Raw genomic sequence first — 24,793 nt, 5'->3', positions numbered from 1 at the left:
AATTTCATACAATCAAATCAGATTTTTTGCAGAAAGTAGTTCTACAAAACTATTTCACATGCAATTTCAAATGTTTCAATATTTTTTAAAAAGGGAACTAAATATTTTCTGGAATCAAAATGTGCTCTACTACCTGTAAAATGACCTTTAAAAGCTTACCAAAACTAGTATTGGGGGGTAGCTTTGTTAGTCTTGATCTGTAAAAAAGCAACAAATTGTCCTGTGCCACATTATAGACTAACAGACGTATTGCAGCCCATGAAAGCTTACGCTCAAATACGTCTGTTAGTCTATAAGGTGCCACAGGACTCTGTTGCTTTTTACCAAGACTAGTGAGTTACTAAACACTTATGCACTTGAAAAACTTCTTTACTGGAGCTGATGTCACATTACCCTTTACTAAGAAATTAGCCCTTACAATAACCTTGACATATACTCAAACATATATTTCATCTTTCAAACCAACCAAAAGAATTTGATATAAAATTCAAAATGCTGAAAAGGACACCACAAAAATAAAAATACTGTGAAAGTCTGAAGTAGCCCAGTCAAAACAGAAAACATAATCAAGTTCAACAAGCAGCAGTTGAATTTGAATTCCTTGGAAATGTACATTTTAAATTTTCACCTTTAGGTTTCTTTTGGGTGGGGGTATGGTTTTTAATATTTCTGCATTTAATGATATATTTAAAAGTTCCAAATAATATTTTCACCAGCTATGTAAAAGTGAGTTATCTCTGGAGAAAACAGATCAATTTGCCACTAATTTTGATACTTTTTTTTTTTTTAACCAAACAGTTCTTTTCTTATTGCAAATACATATCAGTTATTGTACATTTATTTCACCCTTGAAGTTAGAGATATGTTATAACCGTGATAGACACTCATCTTGGAATAACACCTTTTACTCTGATATGAATGTTGGATTTATATCACTGCTAAGACTCAGGCCAGGTCTACACTGCGACTTTAAATCGGTTTAATGGCTGATATACCGATTTAACGCTGTATCCGTTCACATGACGTCGTCATTAATATCGATTTTACCGCCTCCTTAAATCGATTTCGGAACTCCTCCCAAACGAGCGGAGTAGCGCTAAAATCGATAGTGATAACTCGGATTAGGGTTCGGTTCAGTTGAATTGTGACCTGTTAGGCCTGATTTCTGCTGCCACTAAAAATTAATTGCCTTAATGGGGGCAAGACCACATACCACAGCCTTGTCTACACTACAGACCTTACAGGGTACAGCTGTACCACTGCAGCTGCTCTGCTGTAAGGTATCCTGTGTAGCGCTCTATGCCAGCAGGAGAGAGCTCTCCCGCTGGAATAATAAAACCACCCCTATGAGTGGCGATATAGCTATGTCAACAGGAAAGCATCTCCACACCAGTGCTTGTGTCAGTCAAGTGTGTGTTTTTTCACATCCCTGACCAACAAAAGTTTTACTGAACAAAAGTGCTAGTGTAGACAAAGCCTCAGTCACCTGATGAATACAGTGAAAATAGATACCAGAAGAGGAGCTTACAACTCTTTCTTATTGCAGAGATGCAGTACAATAATGTGTGTGTGTCACCATTACCCTGCTATGATCCTACAATCTTTCACCAATGTGTGCTGTGATAAGCTATGGGACCTTTTTCCTTAACTCAGGAATGTGCTCAAGTGCTTTCCTAAAGCCCTTCACATTTGGATTTCACTTCCCCCTTGTTCAGAACAGCCCAAATCTGCGTCTTCCTTCTGGGTATAGTGAAAGCCCATTGTTCTGAGTTAGCACTGGGCAGACTAAGGAAATGGAGCTTCTTTTGGAATCTGAGGGGATTTTATTAGTGCATCATTAGCGGTTGTCTGTATGAGGTTTAGCAGTGTTTTGTTTGAGTTGATTTTAGTGGATAAGGACTGCACTTTTAACTGATGACAGAAATGTCCAGGCCTGGGATAGGTTTTATTACTGTAGTTTAAATCCAAACACAATCATGTCCAAAAACATTTAAATAAGTTAATATAGATTATAGTTACAGTATAATATAAAAAAAAAGTATCAGTTCTTAAACACTGGCCATCAATCACAAGAATAACAAAGATGCATTCATACTCTATGTAGTTTGGAATAATAAATAATTTAAGTGGATTCACGTTCACCAGAAACATTTTTTTTTTTTTTTGTAACTACAGCTGCAATAGATAATAAGTGCTGTAAAACAGGATTATTGGCTTGATGAGTTCTTTTTTTTTTTTTTTTTTTTTTTTTTTAATTAAGCTTTCATTTGGATCTACAAAAGCTCTTTGAACTGTTGCTGGACTGGTTTGCACATTTTGCTCAAAAAAACACAGCTGAAGTGAACAGTCTCGTTTTGGTACACCCTATCCTCATTTATTGTTAATCTGTGTTCTATACAAAAAAATCTCAACCCCAAACTAAAGTATAGTGTTGTCCTATGTATAACTGGCTTCTTCACGGACTTTAATCTAAAACTTCAATATTTGTATTTTCCCTGCTTATTTTCTTAATTTTAGAACAGAGTATGTTAACTGAATCACATCTACTCATTCTAGTGAATTTCATTTAAATTTCATTACAGTTCTGATTTTCACACACAGCCCCCTGCCCCCATGTGCTGTAGAGAAGAATATGTGACTTGTCGCCAAAAATTGAATGGAATTATAAAGTAAAGTAGGCAAATCCATTAAAGCAATAATGCTAAAGTGCACTTCATGTTGGGATATTACTAAGTCTGGGTGTGTTGCCATGACCAAGGCCAAAGGAGTGTGCAGTGTACACAACCACTGGAATGTTCCCAGCACAGCATGCACCTGAAGTATCGTACAGGGATAAGAGGCCTGTGCAAAGAGTTTTAAAAGTGTGTGTGTGTGTGACCCACTTTTTCCCCCGTAAAAACTTATATTACAAAGCTCCTGGCATTGAGAACACACAGAGTAAAGATTAAATTGGTATTCTATAAAAAGGGGAAGCCAATTTCAGCTGCATACAAACAAAGTTAGAAATTGTGCACTGCTTCCAATTCAGATTTTTAAAGTTGAAGGCATGAGTGGGATATGGACTGAGGTTCAAGAGAAGTGCTGCCCAAATATGAGTCCCAGCAGCTCTAAAGGAAGAGAAAGGGAGTTTTACAAAACAAGATTCTCTCCAAAATTTAGCTCAGTCATGATTCTCTTCCCAAAAGAATAGTTAAAATTAGAGCACACAGAAAGATCCCAAATTACCTCTTATATGGTTGAGATATTAAAGATGAAATCTTGACAATATTGAAGTCAATAGGAGTTTTACCTTTACTTCAGTGGGGCTGGGATTTCAACATAAATTTTGAAATCCCACCTATAGTGAAGAAAGGTAGGGCGTGAAACAGGTGCGGATATCAAAATAGGATGTAATGCCACCTTATCTGAAAATGCATACTTTTTAAATACTAGTGATTATATAACAGGCTAACATTTAAAACAGCCTAAATTATTGTCTATTAAAAATAATAAGAGTTACAATACTTGAAGAGGAAAAAACCTGACAGGGAAGTTCTATAAACAATCTTTTAATTTATTTGTGTCTCATCAAAGTAATCGGCAAGGTAATCATGACTATCCACAAGGTCGCACATCCTATGTGGCACGAGACTTATTCCTACTAGCTGTTTATTTTAATATAAATTCAATTATTTTATGTTGACCCAATTTTAGATTCTGTGAATTTTTGTACCAACAATTAATAAATGAGTTATAGAAGTTGGGGGAGGGGAGGATTGGAAGTTAATTGCTGAATACAGACAGTTGAGGGTGAGTCATGGGAAGTTTTGGAGATCTTGGAGCAAGTATGGATGTTGGTAGTGGGGAGAGCAATGTATCTCCTCTTTCCCTCCCCCTTTTCGGCCAGGGCAGAGGAAACAAATGGGGGGTAGGGGAGAAAGTTTGGATTCATTCTCCTCGCCCTTGAACTAGTTACATGTCTTCATCCTATTCCCAATCTGCTACTAATTTAAACAAAGAAAAACGTAATAGAATGCTGTTTCTGTTAAAATGAACATTGGTGAAAGAGTAAATGTTGACCATAGCTATTTTTTCAGGATTTCTGCAGACTCAGGAAGACATTACCATATCAATTTACATTTGGTTCACATTGTGAGACTTTTCTTTGTAACCATTAGGGTTATATACTTAAAAAAAAATAAATGAAATCTTAGATTGTGAATCAGTGTTATGAAGCACTTAAATAATGATCTGCAATTATCTTCAGCCATCTATATACATTGTATACAGAGTACTAGCTACAGACAATGCAATTACAATGAAGGATTTTCAAATGTCATTTTATAATAAACACTTAAATCAAATAAAATGATCTTTCAGATTCTAAATACTTGTTTCCTCACTTTAGTGAAGATTGGAAACTAAAATGTTTTCATTGAAACAAAACATCTTTAAATAGTCAATACGTAAGTCCTGAATGACTGACCTAAATATTGCATAAAGTGGATCACTTCATGGGATCATGACGAGCTTTTCATGTTTGTCTGAGACTCTACACAACACTGCAAAAATAATTCCTTATTCAACTGTATTCACAAAACACAGTGAGATTATCACAATCTTCTTTACAACATACTAATCTTTGGTTGGAGTTTGAGAGTATCTATTTTTATTGTCAATTTGATTTGGGTTTGTGCTAATATTCATTTCGTTTCTTTCTTCCATTTGCTGAGCATGTTCAGTATTTGTTACTATTTTAAGTGCTTTTTTCCATAGTTGTAAGGATTCTAAGCTTCTAAAAGTCAGGCATTAGTATAATAGACACAAACCAAAATGTAGCTTAATCAATTCAGTTTGGCTAATACCTTTCAGTGCTATGGAATATACGATATACTAAAATTAAAGAAAATGCAGAAGTACTAAAACAATGTCAGGTAAAAATGCCAAAGTTCTACATTGATGAGGAGTTGACGAATAAATAGGGTAAACCTGACCAATCCCTGGGTGCAAGGATTATATTTGTGGGCCAAAATCTGACAGTTTGCTCTTGACTTCCTGCCTTTATTTTAAAAAGAAATTATGTCAAGTTTGTCAGTTTGAATTAAAGACCCAGTTTCCACTGTCTCTGCCTTTTTGAACTCTTTATCAATCACCTTTCTGACGCATTTCATCTATTTGAATATTGGAGGTGTAGTTGTTATCACTGTTCCCAGCATGCTTCCACAGCAAAGAACAACAATGACAGGCCAAGGGTAGTATACTGGTATGTGAAAAGACTTACCCAAGCTATTGACTCTTTCTTGAAGAGATGGACCAATACAAGTTCATGATTGTGTGAAATCAATTTACAGAATGAGGCAATGAAACACCTTGTTAAGTGCAATAAATTATACAGTGGAGTGGCCATCACTGAAAAGAACGTGGGAACTATAGTGTACAAGAGCCTAGCAGCTATGGTGACAAGTTGGATTTTCTAACCTACAGACTGATAATGATGAGGTTTTGGAGAACTAGCCTGTTTTTCATCTACACGTATAATCAGTTGCACATAAAGCATGATGAACTTTTGAATGCTCCCGGGTCTAACCATTAGCGAATGCAAAGCATCAACAAGAAGTATAGAATGCATCAGAAGCAGCATGTACAGCAGCCTTTAACATGCATTCTGACATCTCTACTTTCAAGATCAAATATTCATTCCTCTCTGTATGTTTTCAAAATAGTGATTTACACTTATAACACATACATTTCATGGAACCACTGTGCATACATGCATTCTACTGTCTCAAAGCCACCCTCAACTTTCAGCTTATCCTAAGGAAAGATCAACAAACAACCCAAACAAACCTGTTCTTGCTTTACCAGACTGAAAATGTTTTCATCAAGATTAGATTATATCCCAAACAAAATTACCCAATTTAAGGTGCAATTCTCCAAGCTCATGAGCACCTTGTGCGTGGGCTTGAGTCTTCTCAACTCCTGTAAAATCCAGGAAGTGAGGAGAGGATCAGCTCCTTTCAGAAGGTACAGAACACATTCCAGTATAAAGCCTCATTTTTGATACAGAATACTGTGTACATCATGGAAGCTATATAATCAGTTAGTTTAGATTTAAAGTGAACATGTTTAAAAAATTTTATTTTCAGAAGCCGAACTTTAACGTCAGCCTAAATCACATATGTCATAATATAAATGAAATGGTCGTTACCCATAGAGATTGGTACGTTGGAATCCATGATTAAAAGGGTGACTACAATTTACTGCCACTCTTCAAATGACTATTCGGTTAACAAGTGTCCATATAAAGTACGTGCAAATATCCAGGGTTCATTCAGACTACTGGGCAAGTGGCCAGAGCTGACAAGTGGCTCATTTCCTTTATTCTCTTTGGTTCTTATGTTGTCTTTCCTTGCCCTATATTTTGACATCTCTTCCCTTTGTTTACACTCACAACAGCTGTAAGTCCCCCTCTTCACTTAACCAAACATACCAGCCATCCCTGCCCTTTGGTGTTTCTCTGTTACAAAACAGATTAACTAATAGTTGTGGGACATTCCTCTCTTCAGTTTTACTGGTGCAGATTTGAGGGGCCTCAGACTCTTGCAGAGCTAAAACAACAAAAAACCCCAACAGATTTTCTTGTAATGCAAAGTAGCCTAGGAAATGATTTCTTGTGACCAGCCTGCAAGATACTAATTTGCAGCAGTAAGGATAGGTATTTTTTGCGGGCGTATCCTTTGGATTAAGTTAAAAACCAAACAAAACCAAAATAAAAAAAAAATACCCTCCCAAAAACAAACAAAACACAACTCACTAACCAGCTGACTACTGGTTTCAAAGGTAAAGAATTAAAATTAGGATATGTAAGTCAACTGTGGCAAGGATGGATATGTATTATAAAGGAGGCAGACACAAACTTCTAAAGTCATAGGGAAATCTCACACATGCTAGAAACCAGAAGCAGTGGAACAGGAATGGGGTGGGAAGAAGGCTAGCATCCCCATAATAGAAATACTGCAGGGTGGCAGCTGATGGATGTCCCCTTGCCCCCCAGTGTTTTCCACCGCCACAATAGCTCGCAGAGGAAAGACTGGAGCAGCCATCACAGCGCACAAGGATTGGGCTGGTCACTAGGAACAGCTCTCCGCTCACTGCCTTCTAGCCACCACTAGTCCCTGCAGAGGCACCTAGCCCAGGAGATTGACAGAAGTACATGTGCCAGCTGTTGGGGTGGAGGACAGGCCACCCAGGCAGTGGGGCATCACTGAACAGGATGTCAGCCACCACAGGGCACCAGCTGCCAAGGAACTGCCATAGGAATGGCAATAGGAATTGCTGGGATGCCGCTTTCCAGGGTGGAGATGGCTGCTCTCCCTGCTAACCCCCTCTTAAATCTCCTTGCTCCCCCTCCTATCCTTCCCCCCTTCCCCCACTCACAGCAATCTTATGCCCCCCACTAGAAACTCAGGGGCACAGAGCAAGTACTGTTGACCTCACGGGAGGTCTTCTCTTCCCTTGAAGGTCACAAACTGCACTTGAATAATCTTGGTCTTACAGTATATAAATAATCAGTAAGGATCAAATAAAAATACATTACAATATTATATATTATACTAAACAAGAGAAACTTAATTACAGTTTAATTGGGTCATACTTAACTGTTGGTAGCCAGCTGTTTGTTTGTATGTTCATAGCCAGTCATTATATTTCTTAAATTTGTCAAATTCAGATTGTGCCTCGAAATTTTCTATGGCACCCTGTATCTGCACAGGTTCACTATATGGCTGTTAAGCTCTGTGAAAAAAATATTTTACCATTATATATGACTTGGTAAAGCCAAGTCTGATATTTGGGAGCTGAGTCTGTTGGCTCCATAGTAACCATTTCACTTCACCGCTTGTGCAGACATGCTTTGCATTTCTAGTTCATTTTTACAGACTTGCTCTGTTGTTTACCTTCATTATATTTGTGAAAAAGTGGAGACAGAACTAATACAAGACTATTGCAGCCAAAGGCAAGATTTTGAAAGGACTTCTCAAAAGTATTTTTCAAGTCTAAACCTAAAATCAACATAATTAACAGAGATTAAAGTTAAGGCTTGTTCTTGGGTTGAGGCATATGAAAAGCTTCTACATTGTTAAAATGGGCTACTTTCTAAAAAAATTAAATAGATTAAAAACTCTATCCTAGTGTCCAATAAGTGAGAGTGCACTGCCAAGTATATTGTACATTCAGTTAATGTGCTTGCATAAGTGGCAGTGGACATCCTCAGACCAGAAGACAGGACCAAGCCTAGAAACAAAATTTATGCAGCATCTTTTACTATGTGCAATATTTCTGGTTTGGGCAGAGATGCAGAGAAAATGAGAGACTGACTCTACAGTGTAGTGGTTATGGCATTCACCTCGCAGGAGGGAGAGGCAGATTCATGTCCCTATTCCAAGAAATATTATTTTTACAAATTGGAACAGCTCCAACAGAAGAGATTGAGAGAGAGACCCAACCCCTGAACTCCCAATAGCCTGGTGGTTAGGACACACTCCCCTCCCTCGGCTATCGTCTGTGCAGATTAGGCATAGTTTTTGCATGCTTAATGGATTGGGTCCTGCAGGTGACACAGAGAGAGAAAATGTCCAGTTTGAGAATGCTGCTAGGGCTGAGGTGTGACCTAGTGTGCTGAATATCTCAGTGGTATTGGGATTTAGGCATTTTTGATATGCCCACTAGGGGAAATTTAACTGCCTACAAGGTTAGGCAGCAGCTGGGTGTAGTTTTGTGAATGTCAGTGGTGCCTAAATATTGAATGTAGTTACCTACAAAGCCAGTTAGGAGCTTAAATCTGTGTCAATCTAGCCCTTACATTTGTTCAGGAAATTATTACTGGTCTGCTAAATCCTATTTTTTTCAAAGATACGCTCGAATTCAAGATTTTTCTTTTACATATAAAAAGGAGTCTAATAAACCAAATCCAATAGTACCATAAACTAATCCCTGAATTATACCCAATAGGAACATACAGTACTTCTGATGTAAGTGCATTTAACAATCTAATTGTCATCAGGCTGATTATTCTTACCTATTCATTCTGAAGGTGTGTGAAGAACTTCTAATTTGTGGTGTATAATTTTAGGTGAAGAATAAAAATCAGTTTTAAAAATGTTTTGTTTAATAAAAAAAATAGCAAAGCTTAACCACTTTGGAAGTGCTACCGAATATGAGCTCCCCAACGGGCACATGAAATCCTTAGGGACTGTCAGTCCCCTTCATAAGCTATTTTCAAAAGTAGGGAAAATGGAAATTACACACACTAAATAATGGAGGGCTAGAATTGCCTCACTTTTGCTTTGATGGTGGTGGGTGGCCAGGGGTGGTGATATTTTCATCTTAAAACCAGAAACTCCATATACAAATTTTCATAAGGCTCTGGAACTAACTACTTATATTTTCATTTTAATATTAGGACTGTTCCATTTTAAAAGTTACATTTGGAGAGGGGAAGGGGGAAAAGTAGTTTTTAATCTTAATAAAATGTGTGTTTTATAGCAATTTGATCTAGTGGCCTAAAGGTAATCCTTATCATATAAATAAAGAATTTCATTCACAGTTTATTTGAAAAGAATACACACTTTTGCTACATAATAGAGATGCCCTCAGGTCACAAGATTCATTTATAATGTATGCTCTGTGTTGTTGTATTCTAAAATGGGGAATTAATTGATGATGGATAACAAATACTCTCCTTCCACAGACCCAATGCATCCATCATTTTAAGAATAAATTTTACCATCCAGAAAGACAAAGATCCTCCTCCAAATTGCTCTCAAATGTAGCCATGTAAATTGATAAGTAAAAGACCCATCATATTATTAACCAAACTATGATTTTTGGTCAATTTATTATTTTAAAAAGTTTAATACCAGAAAAAAATGCTAAACAGAGCTTTGAGAAGTGATTGCTGTAATCTGGTTGCTTAATGGAACACATTAGAGCCACCAGAACTGGCTAAAGGAACTATTTTAAAAAAAATTCTTTGCATGTATTTATCTTGTTGGAAAAATAATTCTGTTATAAAAAGCCTCCTTTGCTATCTAGTCTGACTTTTAAACATCATACAAAATGGATGTAAATGGCACACAAGCTGCATTATGAACAAAGACAGGATTACTTTATGCTGGATGAGATAATGTCTCCTCTTAATTTTGCCTTCGATTGAGAAGAAAACTCTGCAGACAGTAACAAACTGACTAAGTTTCACAGTATAGCAGTAACAGAATTTCTGAAACTTTTGAAATTTCACATATATACTGTGTATTTAAGGAAAGTATGATTAATCAATATTGCACTCAAAAATATAAATAAGAGGTCTTATGAATATGAATTAACTCTATATAACTAAAGTTTGAAAGTCCTTTCCAACTCACTCAAACATACTTGTGAAGTAAAATACATGTACACACTCATACTTAGGATAATTGTAATAGTGACATTAAAAATGTAAATAATTCTATTCGGCTAAAAATTGGTTATTTTACTAAAATGATATACTGTCCCATATAATAAATCCTGTCTTGAAAACCATTTTCTCATGAATATTGGCTGATAATGTAACACACTAATGAACAAACATCTATGGATGTCACACACAAATGTTACTCTACAAATTCTTAACTAGGCATATGAATGCTATTGCTATTAGAAGTTAAACATTTGAAAAACTTTTTTTTTGTTTTGTTTTAAATAGCAATGTTTGTTCAGAGTATTTCTTTGGGATTAATGATGTGCTGGGGTTAATGGGCTGATTATCTTGAGCTATCAACTCCTCTCAGCCACTCAATCAGCAAGAAATGGTCAGCTGGTTGGTAGTTACTGCTGAATTAGTGGCTGCATAGGAGATACTGGGAAAATACTCAGATATCTTACTGATGCACATTTGCTAAACATTGACTAGCATATTTAAGAACAATGATTGGTCATAAAATATACTGTTAGATGTTTCATATAAAACACAGTATATATCTATATCTATCTATATCTATATATCATAAGTTGAAGTCTGAACACTGTTTAATGAACCAGGAGCACATATCACCAAACAATATACAATACAACTCCTATTTTATGAACTAATTGGAGATTGAGTTCATTAAAATGAAAAGTTTATAAAATTTCACATCTCAAAATTAGTCAGTACTGTGCATAAGTTAACTTATGAGTCATTCAGTGATAATTCACATAAAAAAGGGTAACAAAATGTATAGTGCACGGGTCGGCAACCTTTCAGAAGTGGTGTGCTGAGTCTTCATTTATTCACTCTAATTTAAGGTTCCGCGTTCCAGTAATACATTTTAACGTTTTTAGAAGGTCACTCTCTATAAGTGTATAATATATAACTAAACTATTGTTGTATATAAAGTAAATAAGGTTTTTAAAAAATGTTTAAGAAGCTTCATTTAAAATTAAATTAAAATGCAGAGGCCCCGGATTGGTGGCTAGGACCAGGGCAGTGAGAGTGCCACTGAAAATCAGCTCACGTGACGCCTTCGGCACACGTGCCATAGGTTGCTACCCTGGTATATTGTTTCTTGGGCATCATGAAAGAGAACACTCAAGAACACAATGATGCTCACACACTACCTTTTCAAAGCAGGAGTCATCTGATACCAAGGTGCCTTCACTTGAGCTTGGGAAGGTAAATATACCCACACAGAGTGTGGCTGACCTCTGCTCACTACCCAAGAACATATATGTGAACATGGATGAGGGATACAGGGTTTTTTTCCTGTTGGATAAAAATAGTTCATGTAACTGGCTGTCCACAAAATCAGTGTGTGCAGAATTGGGGAGTTCTACTGTACTGTGATATACAACATACAACTTGCCTGCTTCATCGGGATGTTGTAAGGGTTCAATTCTTATAAAAATGCTTGACCTTACATTTATGGAGTTGAAGAAGAGAAAGGAATACTAGACCACCTGGTGCAATCTCCTATATATCACAGGACATAAAATTTCCATCTACTTTTCATTTGTTTAGAGCCCTATAAATTGAACAGATATTTCAGAAAGGAATGCAGTCTTGATTTAAAAACTTCAAGACATGGCAAATCAACCACTTCCTTTGGAAATTTGTTTCAGTGGTTAATCACCCTCTCTGTTAAAAATCTGTGCTCAATTTTAATTTGTCTGGCTTCAGCTTTCAGTTATTGGTTCTTGGTAAGCTTTTCTCTGCTAGATTTAAAACCCAACACCCAATTTAGTACCCAGTATTTTCTCCACATAAAGATATTTATACACTGTGATAAAGTCACCTCTCAATCTTCTTTTTGATAAAGTAAACTGACTGAATTCTGTAAGTCTCGCATTAAGGCATTTTTCCAGCCCTTGAATAAATTTTGTCTCTCTTTTGGGATTTTTCAACATACTTTTAAAAATGTCGATACCAGAACTGGTCACAGTATCCAGTATCAGTCTAATAAATCCTGTATACACAGGGAAGATCCTTTTCAGCGTCAGTGCTTTCCAGAATCCAACACCCCATTCTATAGGTAGGGTCTGCACTCCTCCTTTCTAGATGTATAGCTTTGCTTTTGGTGGTATCAAAACACATTTTGTTTGAATTGGCCCAGCTGACCAAGAGATCCAGATAACTCTATATGGCTGTCCTATCTGTCCTTATCATTATTTACTACTTTGCCAATCTTTATGTCATCTGAAAATTTTATCAGCAGCAATATTATATTTACTTCCAGATAATTGATAAAAATGTTGAAAAATGTTGGGATTAGTACCAATCCCCACAGAACCCTACTAGAACTCTCTCATTCACCAATAGTCTCTGTCCATAGTACTGAGATCACTTGACAGTGCAACTAGGGCTGTCCTTGCTAAATGAAGACCTGAAACAGACTGGAAGGTGTCTAGAATGTTGGTGGCAGTGATGAGCTGCTAAAGTTTGCTCGCCACCAACCTAAATTAATTTACCACAGGAGGGAGAAAGATTAGTGACTGAAGAGTAGTTGACATGCTTCGTGGAATTAAATGATTGTCTCTTGACCATGAGACAGATTGATGCATGTTATAGAGATGATGGAAATAAACCTTCCTTGAGGGAACAGCTGTCAACAGTGGCTCTAAGTATTCTCCTCTGGCTTTTACTAGCAATGAAAACAACAAGTCCACATCATATGCTTCCTTCTGTGCTTCCAGCACCTCTGTTAGAAACACTGGCTTAAATTCTGTTTGGAAAGGGGAATTGTTTTTCACCTTTCATCTCCAGCTGGTTTGATAGTGCTGGAGAGACTGTCTCTGATACACTTGATTCTTTTAGCATTCTCATAGTATGTAGCATTTAAAAGTGGAACTCTACAGTTGTCTAGACTGGTTAGATGGCTCCCTAACTGACCCAGTACCAAAGGCTGATATTTTGTGGAAGTCCTGGTGGAAAAGGAATATGACTCTTTACTCTCCCATTCTGCAATGGCATGGATATCATACAAACCCTTTATGATGCAACTGAATGGACTCAGATTTAGAACTTCATTATAGCACCCTCTTCTGCTTTGTGTAGATTTGCATTGTATTGAATAATTAGCTGGGTGAGCTGCATCAATAAAGTTCTACAAATTCACAAATCTAAACAAAATATTTTAATCTAACAATACTAAAAAAAAGTTACCATAAACCAGCTATAAATGCCCCAATAATTAAATTCACACCTACAAAAAGATATCATCCAACTGCACAATAAGTAAAAACTAACAAACCACCAATAACAAAGCAGCAAGACATACCTCCTCTCCACTTTGCCCAAACACCCTACACCCTCAAACCTCCCCAGAAGCCCTAAGAGAAATTTACACACCTCCATATACTTGGCACATGAAGGTAAATTCCTCCTCTCCTAAACAGTAAAGAAAATTTCCAGTAGGACTAGAGGAAAGTGCATGTGACAACAACTGCACAGAGACAAGAGATAAAAATAAATATTTGGAGTTCTTAGTTTCAAAATTAATTTGGTTTAATTTTATAAAATTGTGAGATGACATACCTGTTATGCTGCATCCTATCTAACCCTTTATTGCACATCCATCACCACAGTATATTCCAGGCACGGCCAAACTGTGCCTTGTGAGCCACATATGGCTCTTTTACTGTTGAAGTGTGGCTCTCAGAGTCCCCCATGTACTCCCCCCCCAATTCTCCGCCTACAAGACTGGGCAGGGGAGAGGTCAGGGCTTCTGCCCTGCAACAGGGTGGTAGGACTAGGGGCTTCTGCCCTGCAATGGGGTGGTAAGACTATGGGCTTTAGCCCAGCGGGGTGTGGGGGGGGGGGAGAAGGGGGTTAGGAAATCAGGGCTGAAGCCTCAAACTCTGAGATGACCTCCATTCTAAGTCGTCTCCTTAGAAGATGGGAGGCAGTCTGGAGTTTAATTTTGAAAGCTGAAAGTTTAGAACCAGTTGGGGTAGGGATTCACTGAGCAAGTCACTTCTGAGGGCCTCTTTATTTGGTGCAAATGTTGAGAACCTCTGCAGGTTTGTTGCCTTTAGTTACTAGGAGAAAAAAGTCTGGAAAATAACTGGGAATGATATTGTGTTATTTTATTATTTTATCAAGAGCCCACTTGAAGTTCTAGGCACTTCAGTATATTACGTTAACATTCACAAATATTTTTCTATATTACAAAAGATATTTCCAATATTTTTTAGGTTGCATCTTCACTGGCCTTCCTCTTCACATTTCCCATTATTTCACTTTCACAGATGAAATTCCACTATTGTAGTACTAATGTAGACTAGATGACAGCAATTTAACTACCATATTATCTAACCTGGCCCAGAACAGGTCTAGATGACATAGTGGTTAAATTATTAGTGGCTTGCCTACACTAGTGCTCCCACAAGCGGAATTGTAATATATTAGAGCAATGATGGGAAGTCTGAAGAAATTTGCTAGTGAAGGGAAGCTCTTAGTGTTAACAAGTATATTTTGTCTTAAGAAAGAAGATGTATTTCTGTTTTAAATCTTTATTTTTTAATTATTCCTATGGTACAAGTTTAATTTTTCATGTGAAATCAAACAAGTGAAATGTGCATAATAATTTTGGTTAAATCTTAGCCTGCTCTATTATTTAACTGACAATTTGCTTAACATACCGTGCTGCTTACTCAAGTGACAACACTGAGTATCCCAAACAGTGAATGTTTTTTATACTGAAGAAAAAAGGAAGAGATAAACTGCTTTCCCTTCAGGGGAAAGTGAAGGGGAAAAAATACATTCAATGGTAGCAAGAAGACTGGGAGATGATAACACATCATGGGTGTTTTATATCTAGAGTTTAATATCAGATTTCTTTTTATATATAGGTAACAGTATAACTTCCATATCTTGACATCATGACTTGGTATCCCTAGACTTTCATGGTTACTGCTGAAGAATGCTAGAAGGATAAAATCCCTTTGAATGTTTAATGTGTTCCTCTTTTGAGCCACAAAAAGCATTAATCCTCCTCCTCTCATCTACCAACAGCTGCACTGTTCTTCCTACTTGCTAGGGCTAACAGGATAGTACTGTACAATTGAGCGAATATAAACACTGCTAGTTGTTTTTTGGCAATATCAACTATATAAACTTTATAGCAGCTGATCTCCATCCAACAAATATTTAGGCATCTGATGCTTGTGACATAGCAATCCCATACTCTGTCAACATAAGTACTGAAAGAGTTAAATTTAAGAAATAACGAGCATAATAAATTTCTGAGCCCTTCCAAAATTTGACCACAACCAGTTCAACGAGCCATGTTGTACATGTTTTGCTGGAAATAGAGTATGTGTGTGTGGGGGGGAATTTAATGAGAGACCGATAGCCATGGTTAGATTCAGACACAGTTCAGGAATGCATTGTTCAACATTCTCTACGATGCTCCGCCAGTGCATCTCAATCCTGGTCTTGCTTCAGTCATCCAACTACTTCATACAGTTTCAGTTAGGACTTCAGTTTCAACAAGTATCAGACAACATTAGTGGGGGAAACAGAAAGGCCAACTACCTATAAAAATCTACAAAAAAATTTGGAATGTCAGAATAAATATTTTTTAGATTCATCTTGATACCCTATAATCCGGTCTTTTTTGGCAAGCACAATTGAAGGATGCAACCAACCGACAAACTAATGTAACATTTTTTCCCTAAGTAATCCCTTATCAAAAACTGAAAGGCCAAAAGCCATACATGATAATGTTTCAGTTATTATATAATGTTCACTGACATTTTAACAACCATTTTGACACCTTAACTGGGTCTCCAGTGACCTCTACAGAATTTTTTTTAAAAACTGTAAAAATTGTAACCATGTCTCCATATATTATTCACGTGAACAGAGAATTAGTATTATTGAAAAAAGACAACACGATGATAAGCTATTCTGAGGGTGAGAGGGCATTTTCCAAGCCATTTGAAAAAATCGTTTTTAAAAGAAAAGTGTCATCGTTCTGAGATAACACTACAAATATTAAAGACTTTGATGCAGGCCATTACTTCCAATTGAAGTAATGCCTCCTGGTTCTGAGACCCTTTGCAATCATATATCTATATCATTTATTTGATGTAAGCATTCTATATAATTTCTGTAAGAAAATAAAATTAAATTTAGTATGCATTTCATTTCCAGCTGAGTCTTTAAGAGCACACAGTATTCAAAGCTCTTAAAATATACGCACAATTTTCCCCATAAAATTGATAAATGAACAGATGTAATATAAAAAAAGTAATACCAGGTGATAAAATGGAATGATTCCTCTCCATATTAAAAATCAAAAGGAAAAAATCTTTTTCTGCAGTATTTTGGTTAATGAGACTGATGGATGTAGGTAATGAAAATATGAGTACTGAGTGTTCCAGATATTGTACAACTGAGGGATTTCTAAGGTAGATATCACCATGATATCAACACCACAGTAAAGGCATGCACGTTAGGATTTTCCCCAAATTCCACCAGAGTCCAGGCAACCGTGGCAAGTCATGTACCAGTTCACTTGTGTAATATACTTGCACACACTGGCAAAGTAAGATTTGCAAGAAGAGTGCAATGTGAAGGCTGGTTCCCTCTGACTGCATCCTTTAGAACTCCACAGGAGAGTCTTCTGCCCATCTAGAGATAGAGCTCCCTCAGTGCTTGCTCTCCAATGCCATTTGTCATCCATAATTTTTAACTCTCAAAACGTAAGTAGGCAAGTGGCTATGTTGAGAGCTGACCTTAGGAAAGCAGAGAGGAAATAAACCATCAAGTTCTCCCTGCCTGAGCTGGAGAAGTTTCAAACTAAACAAGCACTGAGCTGATTGTATACCAGAATTACTTTACACTAACTTGAAGAAAGGAATGCATAGGAAACAGCAGCTTTGTGAGTTTTAAAAGAACTTGCATGAACTGATTGATGATCTCTGACATAATGTCTTCCAAGTTCCATTCTATTAGTTTACCATCTTCTTTCCATTAGAGGAAACAGTTTGTTTAGTACTGGAAACATGCTCGGCCTTGTACAATATACAAAAATAAGAACTGTTCCTGCCCCTAAAAGCTTAGACTGAAAGAATGGGAAACCCAGAGGTGGAATAATTTAGAGTATCCCACATCTCTTGTCTTCTAATAATTAAAATAAATCAAGTGAGGTTTTTTGAAAGATCTGACTGAGAAAAGAGTGGTGACTTTGTGAATTAGTAAAAGCAGCAGAGTTCTGTGGCACCTATAGACTAACAGACGTTTTGGAGCATGAGCTTTTGTGGGTGAATACCCACTTTGTTGGATGCATGCAGGTGCCACAGAACTCTTTGCTGCTTTTACAGATCCAGAATAACACGGCTACCCGTGATACTTTGTGAATTAGGAGGACTTTCCACACGAAGTACCGGAATGGAAAAAATAGAGATAGGAGTGGAAAAATAGAATGAATAGGGTACTGAGTTTGGCATCAGCAGCTTTTGAAAACTGTAGACAATGGACATGATTCTTGGTTACAGCAAGGCCCTTTACATGCTCTGGCAGTTTAAAGTGGCCTTAAAGTGAGTATAACATCATCTTTAAGGCCCCTTTACACTGCCTGGGTGGTGTAAAGTGGCTACGGTGTCCCATTGTGTCCCATCATATTGTAAGAATGACAATCAAAATATTCTATTGAGGGAAAAATAATTCTACTTTTTTAACCATTTTTCATATAGAAATAGACTTTAATGTGAACAGTGCTCTCAGCCCAAGGAAAGAGGGGGAGGAAAGGTGAGAAGAGGAAGAAAAGTGCTTCACATAGCTTAACAGTGACCCAACAAGCAGTTATGGAGCAGCTTGGAAGGCCTCCAAAAGCAAAGGCAGCCCCCTTTCCAGTCCTTCTTGGCCAGATGGGAGATGCACATACTGATAGGTCTCAAGCAGCGCTCAGCTTGGGAATAAATGTGATATGTGTTCATTTTTCTTTTAAAAATAAAACTGTTACAAAACAATAACCTCAGTCAGCACTGGTGAAAAGTGTGTACCTGGTTATAGTCACATATATGACCCCCCCCAAAAGAAACAGCCTCAAAACAGACATAGGAAAAAGAACATATTAAGAAAATGGAAGGATTCTCAGGATCTGACTGAAGTGGCTTATAAATGTTCATACTCAAATACTACTAAAATTGTAAAGTCACTATTTTTAAACATTCCATAATTTATTAGGATTTAATACATTGTTTTCCCAACTACTAGACACATTTAATGCTAGAAACATATGAACAAAGACATGTTACCTGACACATTTAAAATTAAAAGACTGGAAAAAACACTAAGTGCACAGTAAGGAATAATCCCTCTCTTGTAGGAAGATGTGCTGAGTCACCTAACAAGTCTTTCCTCTGAATATACCTTAAAAAAAAAAAAAAAAAAAAACATACTCCATACAATAGATACACTAATCCAAATAGTTTTTTAAAACATAAAGTCAGCATTTCAGAAACTCTATTGACATAATTTGATACCCTCAATTCCTATTTTATTTCAAACAAAACAAGACATTACAGGGTACCACATGGCTACTCTCAAGAGTTAAGACCAATTCCTTCAATAGTGCTGACTCTCTGAATTAGACGTCCAGAATATTCCTACTATGTTATGTTATGTAAGTGCTAATTATGTGCTTGGTGCTGCAAATGGCACAAATTACAAAAAAAAAAGCAGTCAGTGTTCTGAGGAGCTTACAATTTTAAGAGACCAAGCCTGCGAACAGTTACCAGGCACATCTTTACTTCTGGACATAGCTCCACTGAAGTCTTGTGTTTCATCCAATTTAGTTTTAAAATATGCCAAGAGAGTCTTCCACCACTTTCTTCGGAAGACTACTCCACAGCCAAATTCCTTAGTGATCTCTCCCTGTGAGGAAAATTAGCTGATGGGCCTATGCACAGAAGTTTTCAGGATCAGGCCCTAAGAACAGACACAAATATGACTCACTAGGAATTTCAGAGGACAGTGCTGCATAACTTGTTGGCTAAAATGTGCTGTGTTCTCTTCTAGCAGCTGACCCTCATGCAGTGATCAAGGGTACTAAAGTTAAAACATAATGGAACTTCTCCTTTAGCTCATGCAGTAGAACCCTGTGCTTTTGGCGCTGACGATCTCAGGTTCAATTGCCACTGATGACTCTTTCTGACAGCCAGAAAAATATCTGTCTACAACAAAAAAGTTTTAAATGCATTCTACCTGTATCAGGTAACTGTATGCTATAAAAAAGACCCTTGAAAATCAGAAGACCTGCAGGACTGGCAGTAAAGAGAGCACTGGAGGAAGGAAACGACACAGAAAGACTGAAGAGAACTATTAAAGAATGTATGCATCTCTGTCTACTTACTCACAAATCAGTTAAAAGGTAACAGTACCTTAAAATGGAACAAGCTGTTGACATAAGACATTGATGTATTCAGGTTTTAATAACTATACATTTCTGTTGAACTATTTACAAGTGGGTGCTGCCAAAAGAGGTGCTGTGACAGCAGGCCTATTCTCATAACATAGCATGTGGTCTTGGACTGCAAGGGAAATTCTCTTAGGAGTTATGACTGCCAGTCAGGGAACACTGAATAGTACTAATTTGTATTTTTCATGCTTTATGCTATTGTTTAATATTAGTTAAAACATCTGCTTAGTGAAATAATGCTTAATGAATTACCAGTTGTAAATAGGAACTTGGAAGCAATTTGCAACTCTTGTATAGTTTCCTTCCAGAATCAGAAGAATTTGAAGGCCAGGGTAGAGTGTGTGTGTGTGTGGAGGGGGTTGGTGAGTGAGAGAGAGACACTGTCTCTCTTCACGCTTTTTAACTCTTCTGTAATTGATAAGGAAACAAAGAGTTTCCTTTCCTCCCCCTAACCTTCCTGGATTTTCTCTCTGCTGCCACTTCCTAATAATCTAAAGAATAAATAATTACTAAGATTAGAATTAAACATGATAATAGTTCTTAAATGTTCATCTCCAAATATAATGTAACAGGATATTTATTTATGCAGATATCAACTTACCTGATGAAGGTCATTACCCAACACATACTCCTGAAAGTAACCTGGTGCAGCAGATGATGCTCTAATGGCTTGCCATAATTTATACCGACAACCTCCAATGTAGTGAGACTTGACACCTGGAAGGTGGTTGTAGTTTCTAAACACAAATGCTTTCAGTGGTGTTCCTCTGTTTACAATGGTGCTTACTGCAGCTACCTAGTAGATTAGAAAAATAAAGATAATTTCAGATACCGACACACTATATCTCCCACAGCTACAAGATTTAAACATTAGCTTTGTACATTATGCTGTGGGTACACGTACACCTAACAATACAACTGTTAAAATAAAACAGGAAAATAAAATTCACATGACTAGCTTGAACAAAAATGAATCCCTTGTAATTTACAACTGTGGTAAACCAATTTTTTTTTTTATTAGGTATAGTCAAGAAATTTTCTTCTTTCTTTCTACCCTATGTCAAGTTCTGTCGCCCTTCTGGTTGTGAAATATGGACATTGCTCCCTGTGGAGCTCACCAACATTTCTCCCACGTCAACCAGAGTCACAGCTGCAGAGTTGAGATACCTCCTCCCCAAGATTCTGCTCGCCCGAGAATGCCAGAGAAATGCCAGAGAAACTCGAACTCTGAAGTAAAGCCAGCATCCTGTATTAATTTTATCTTTAAAAAGAAGACAACAGAACTTAATGGAAAGAAAGCACGGAGGGAAAAGTTTTGTTTCTTTTTGAATTGGAGGTGGTAGTAGAAAGAACACACAGACTTTTAATTCCCTATTCCTCTTCCAAACAGGCATCATGAGTTACCAGCACCCTAGGCTACAACAGTCAAGAGAAAACAGGTCTCCATATTAACTAAGAAAGTTTGTAAATCAGTGAAATATCTTTTCTTAAACTTATTATTTTCAGTGAGAAATAATGAGATTATCACCATTTGATATTCTGTTTTTCACAAGCTCTATCAACTAAAATTTTATAGAAAATAGTCACATGCCTGACATAAAAGGATGGTTTTTTTTTTTAGTAAGTTATAGGCAAAGGCAGATGTTGGAGAAAAAATAGTGTTTAAAGACAAATCTCTATGTCTAACAAGTGTTTTATTCTTTTTAACTTCTGTGGATGTTATTTCCAGCTTCTTGGAACTACTATAAAATAGTTATATCTAAGCAACACAAAGAACTACATTAAAAGATGGTCAAGGCTGCAAAGAGGAGCACTCAAAAAGTCAGAAAATAGCACTATCCGAGTCAAAATGATGTGCAACACGTACCTAATGTTACAAAAGCCTCAACAGAAGTAACTTTAGATTCTCCTGTCTAGCACAGAGGCTCATATCTTAATAATTCATGTATAAAGTGCACCTTTGTATTAAACTTGTGGCAAGCTTCTTTATCTCAAGAAAACAAAAGAGTTCAAAAACATTCACTATATTTCAACAAAAAATAATCAAATTATAATATAACTAAAATAACTAAGATCATAAGTAGTATGAAATTCTCCTACATTTTATAGTTCTAGAATTTTCCATAAAGATACTGAAATGTCATGAACAAAAGAATTGTGCATGTCATTCCAAGTGGGAGAGAGAAAGTAGTCCTTCCCAGAAAGAAAGGTCTGGAAGCAACGATCAGCATGTTTTAGAGAGATGCTTACCCGTAATTATAATCACTATTTACTAAATGCTTACTATATGATGGTAAGAATTTGCAAGATCTTTAACTGATGATGCATAGCTCATGGCTGGCAAGGTCTAAAACAATGCCGTGTGGCAAATTAGTGGGTGAGTGATATTATTTGCATACTAGTTTACAAAGTAGTCTTTGTTTCTGTGAAAGTATTACTCATCAGCACTTGAAGCTGAAGTTATGATATTAGTGTCTCTCAGTTGCACAATTACAAGTAAATCACTGTATTCACAGAAAATATGGCTTTACCAGGAAAAAAACAATATGTGTAAAACTTCTATATGTCAGTGATTAAGCTACAAATGATGAAATACAATTTTCTGTTCACCCCAAAAGGGTCGTCTTCTGCTTCCACTGAAGCCAATGGCAAAACTTCCATTGACTTCAATGGGAATATGATCACACTGAAAAACGTATACTGTATTTGGTTTTTTAACACCTACACATTTTTCACTTCAGGATATAATCCTAATCTGCGAAGTACTAAATGCTTCCTGCAAGGCACTAGGCATCCAACTCTTACTGAATTCAATAGGAGTTGAGAGCAACCTTGTGAGAATCTGAACCTTTACCATTTAATAGTAAAATATTGAATATAGTGCTATAATGACACTAAGACACCTGTTAATTACCAAATTGTTCTTAACCATGTGCTATTTTATTTCTTCTTCCTAACAACAAAAACAAAATACCCTCTCCTTTCTCATTTTTCTTTCTTGTGCCGTGCTAGATATAACCCCTCCAATTAATTAGTGCCCTTCATATGCTACAGGCAAAGAGATCACTCACTACCTACTAAAGGGACAAGAGGAAACCTGGTGATGCGGATCAAATAGGGAGAGACTATTAGCTCTCTCATACCACCCACAGGAAGAAAGTTAACAGCTAACATCAGAGGACTGCAAGGAAACACTGAACGGGTTCTAGGGCCTTAGCTACACTGGCGCTTTATGGCGCTGCAACTTTCTCGCTCAGGGGTGTGAAAAAAATACTCCCCTGAGCGCTGCAAGATACAGCGCTGTAAAGTGCCAGTGTAAACAGTGCCGCAGCGCTGGGAGCATGGCTCCCAGCGCTGCAAGCTAAACCCCATCAGGATGTGGAGCACGTGCAGCACTGGGAGAGCTCTCTCCCAGCACTGGTGCTGCGACCACACTTGCACTTCAAAGCGCTGCCGTGGCAGCGCTTTGAAGTTTCAAGTGTAGCCATACCCTAGGACAAAATAGCAAATCTCTGTAGAATCCAAGATGTGACATAAAAGCGAGATGTATGTATTAGTAGTCAGTTCACAAACATCATCTCATGGGAATTAATCTACGTAAAATCAGGACACTTATCAGCTAAGTAGTAAAAGACTACTGCAGCAGGGTTGACAAATATTTAAGATATCTTGTGGAATTTTAATTTTTAAATGAGGATTGTTTTTATAGATACTTTTCAGAGTATAGGTTACAAAAAATCATGCAATTTGTACAAATAACATTCGTCAAGTGGTGGCACTATCACCCAAAGCTATATGTTCCGAATACATTTTTTTCAATAAAATATTAGTTTTTGAAAATCTTCACTTACCTTAGGACATCTGGGATTTCTTGCAGTTTCAATCATGAGATCCGATCCCATTCTATCTCTATATAATAGGTAAAAAAATGAAAATGCATCACTAGTTTTGGCATCATCAGAACAATATATTAGTCAACACCAAAGAGACAAGTAGGGAGAGGTAATGTTTTATTAGACTAACTTCTGTTCATGAGAGAGAAGTTTCTGAGCTTACACAGAGCTCTTCTTCAGGTCTGGGAAACTTACTCAGTGCGTCACAGCTAAACACAAGATGGAACAGATTGTGTAGCATAAATAGTTAAAACATATTTCAAGGGACCATTCGAGGTGAAGTGGCCTGTTATTATCTCTCCCACCTTGTCTCTCTAATATCTTGGGACCGACACGGCTTCCCCACCACTGCACAGTCAAAACTAGTCATTTATGCCTACTTTTACTTCTGGCATTTTCTGTTTAAAATATACAGGGTGAAATCCTGGCTGCATTAAAGTATATGGGAGTTTTGCCATTGACTTCAGTAGACCTCAGATTTCACCCACTGTATCTTCTCAGAGGTTGGAAATGATGAATTCAGTATTCAAATGATTTGAAAAGAATGACTGAGGCCTCAGTACAGCAAAGTATTTAAGCATGTACTTAATTTTAAATCAATGGGAAAGGTAATTAAAGTTAGGAACATGCGAGAGTGCTTTGATTGTTTGGGACTTGAAAAGGGAATTCTTAAATGTAGTGGTTTTACTTTAATGAAAGTCATTCTTGCTGAGGTGTAGACCATTATCAAACAAGAAATAACATCTTTCTTGAAATTAAAAATCCCATCACTATTACAAGTTTTTTAGAATATAAAGCATGCAGCAAGAAAACAGAAGTTAAAATATCTATTCTTTATTCTGCATAGATTCTTTACAGCTCTCCCAACTGCTAAGGAGAAACCATGTGAATCATCCAAAGCTGAATTCATCACCACATCAACTTTAGGGTTAGTGCTGCAGCATCTGAGTCAGAAGATGACCTCATTACATGATCCAAGAC

General features: G+C 37.0%; 1 protein-coding gene across 2 annotated transcripts in view; it reads right to left on the bottom strand.

Moving 5' to 3' along the window:
* The window catches only part of PNPLA8 (patatin like domain 8, phospholipase A2), a 70,882-nt gene that overhangs the window by 7,050 nt on the left and 39,039 nt on the right, over positions 1 to 24,793 (bottom strand). Inside the window, exons 7-8 of one of the 2 annotated variants that reach the window (XM_032793450.2) lie at positions 23,771 to 23,828; positions 20,521 to 20,715 (exon numbers count right to left, since the gene is read on the bottom strand). In XM_032793450.2, the coding sequence (XP_032649341.1) occupies positions 20,521 to 20,715; positions 23,771 to 23,828 (253 nt within the window). The remainder of the gene's footprint in view (positions 1 to 20,520; positions 20,716 to 23,770; positions 23,829 to 24,793) is intronic. The other variant, XM_032793460.2, reaches the window with a different exon arrangement.

This window comes from Chelonoidis abingdonii, chromosome 1, assembly GCF_003597395.2.
Source record: "Chelonoidis abingdonii isolate Lonesome George chromosome 1, CheloAbing_2.0, whole genome shotgun sequence".
Lineage (NCBI taxonomy): Eukaryota > Metazoa > Chordata > Testudines > Testudinidae > Chelonoidis > Chelonoidis abingdonii.
The sequence above is the reverse complement of the archived record's forward strand: the minus strand, read 5'-3'. Positions and strand labels throughout refer to the sequence as shown.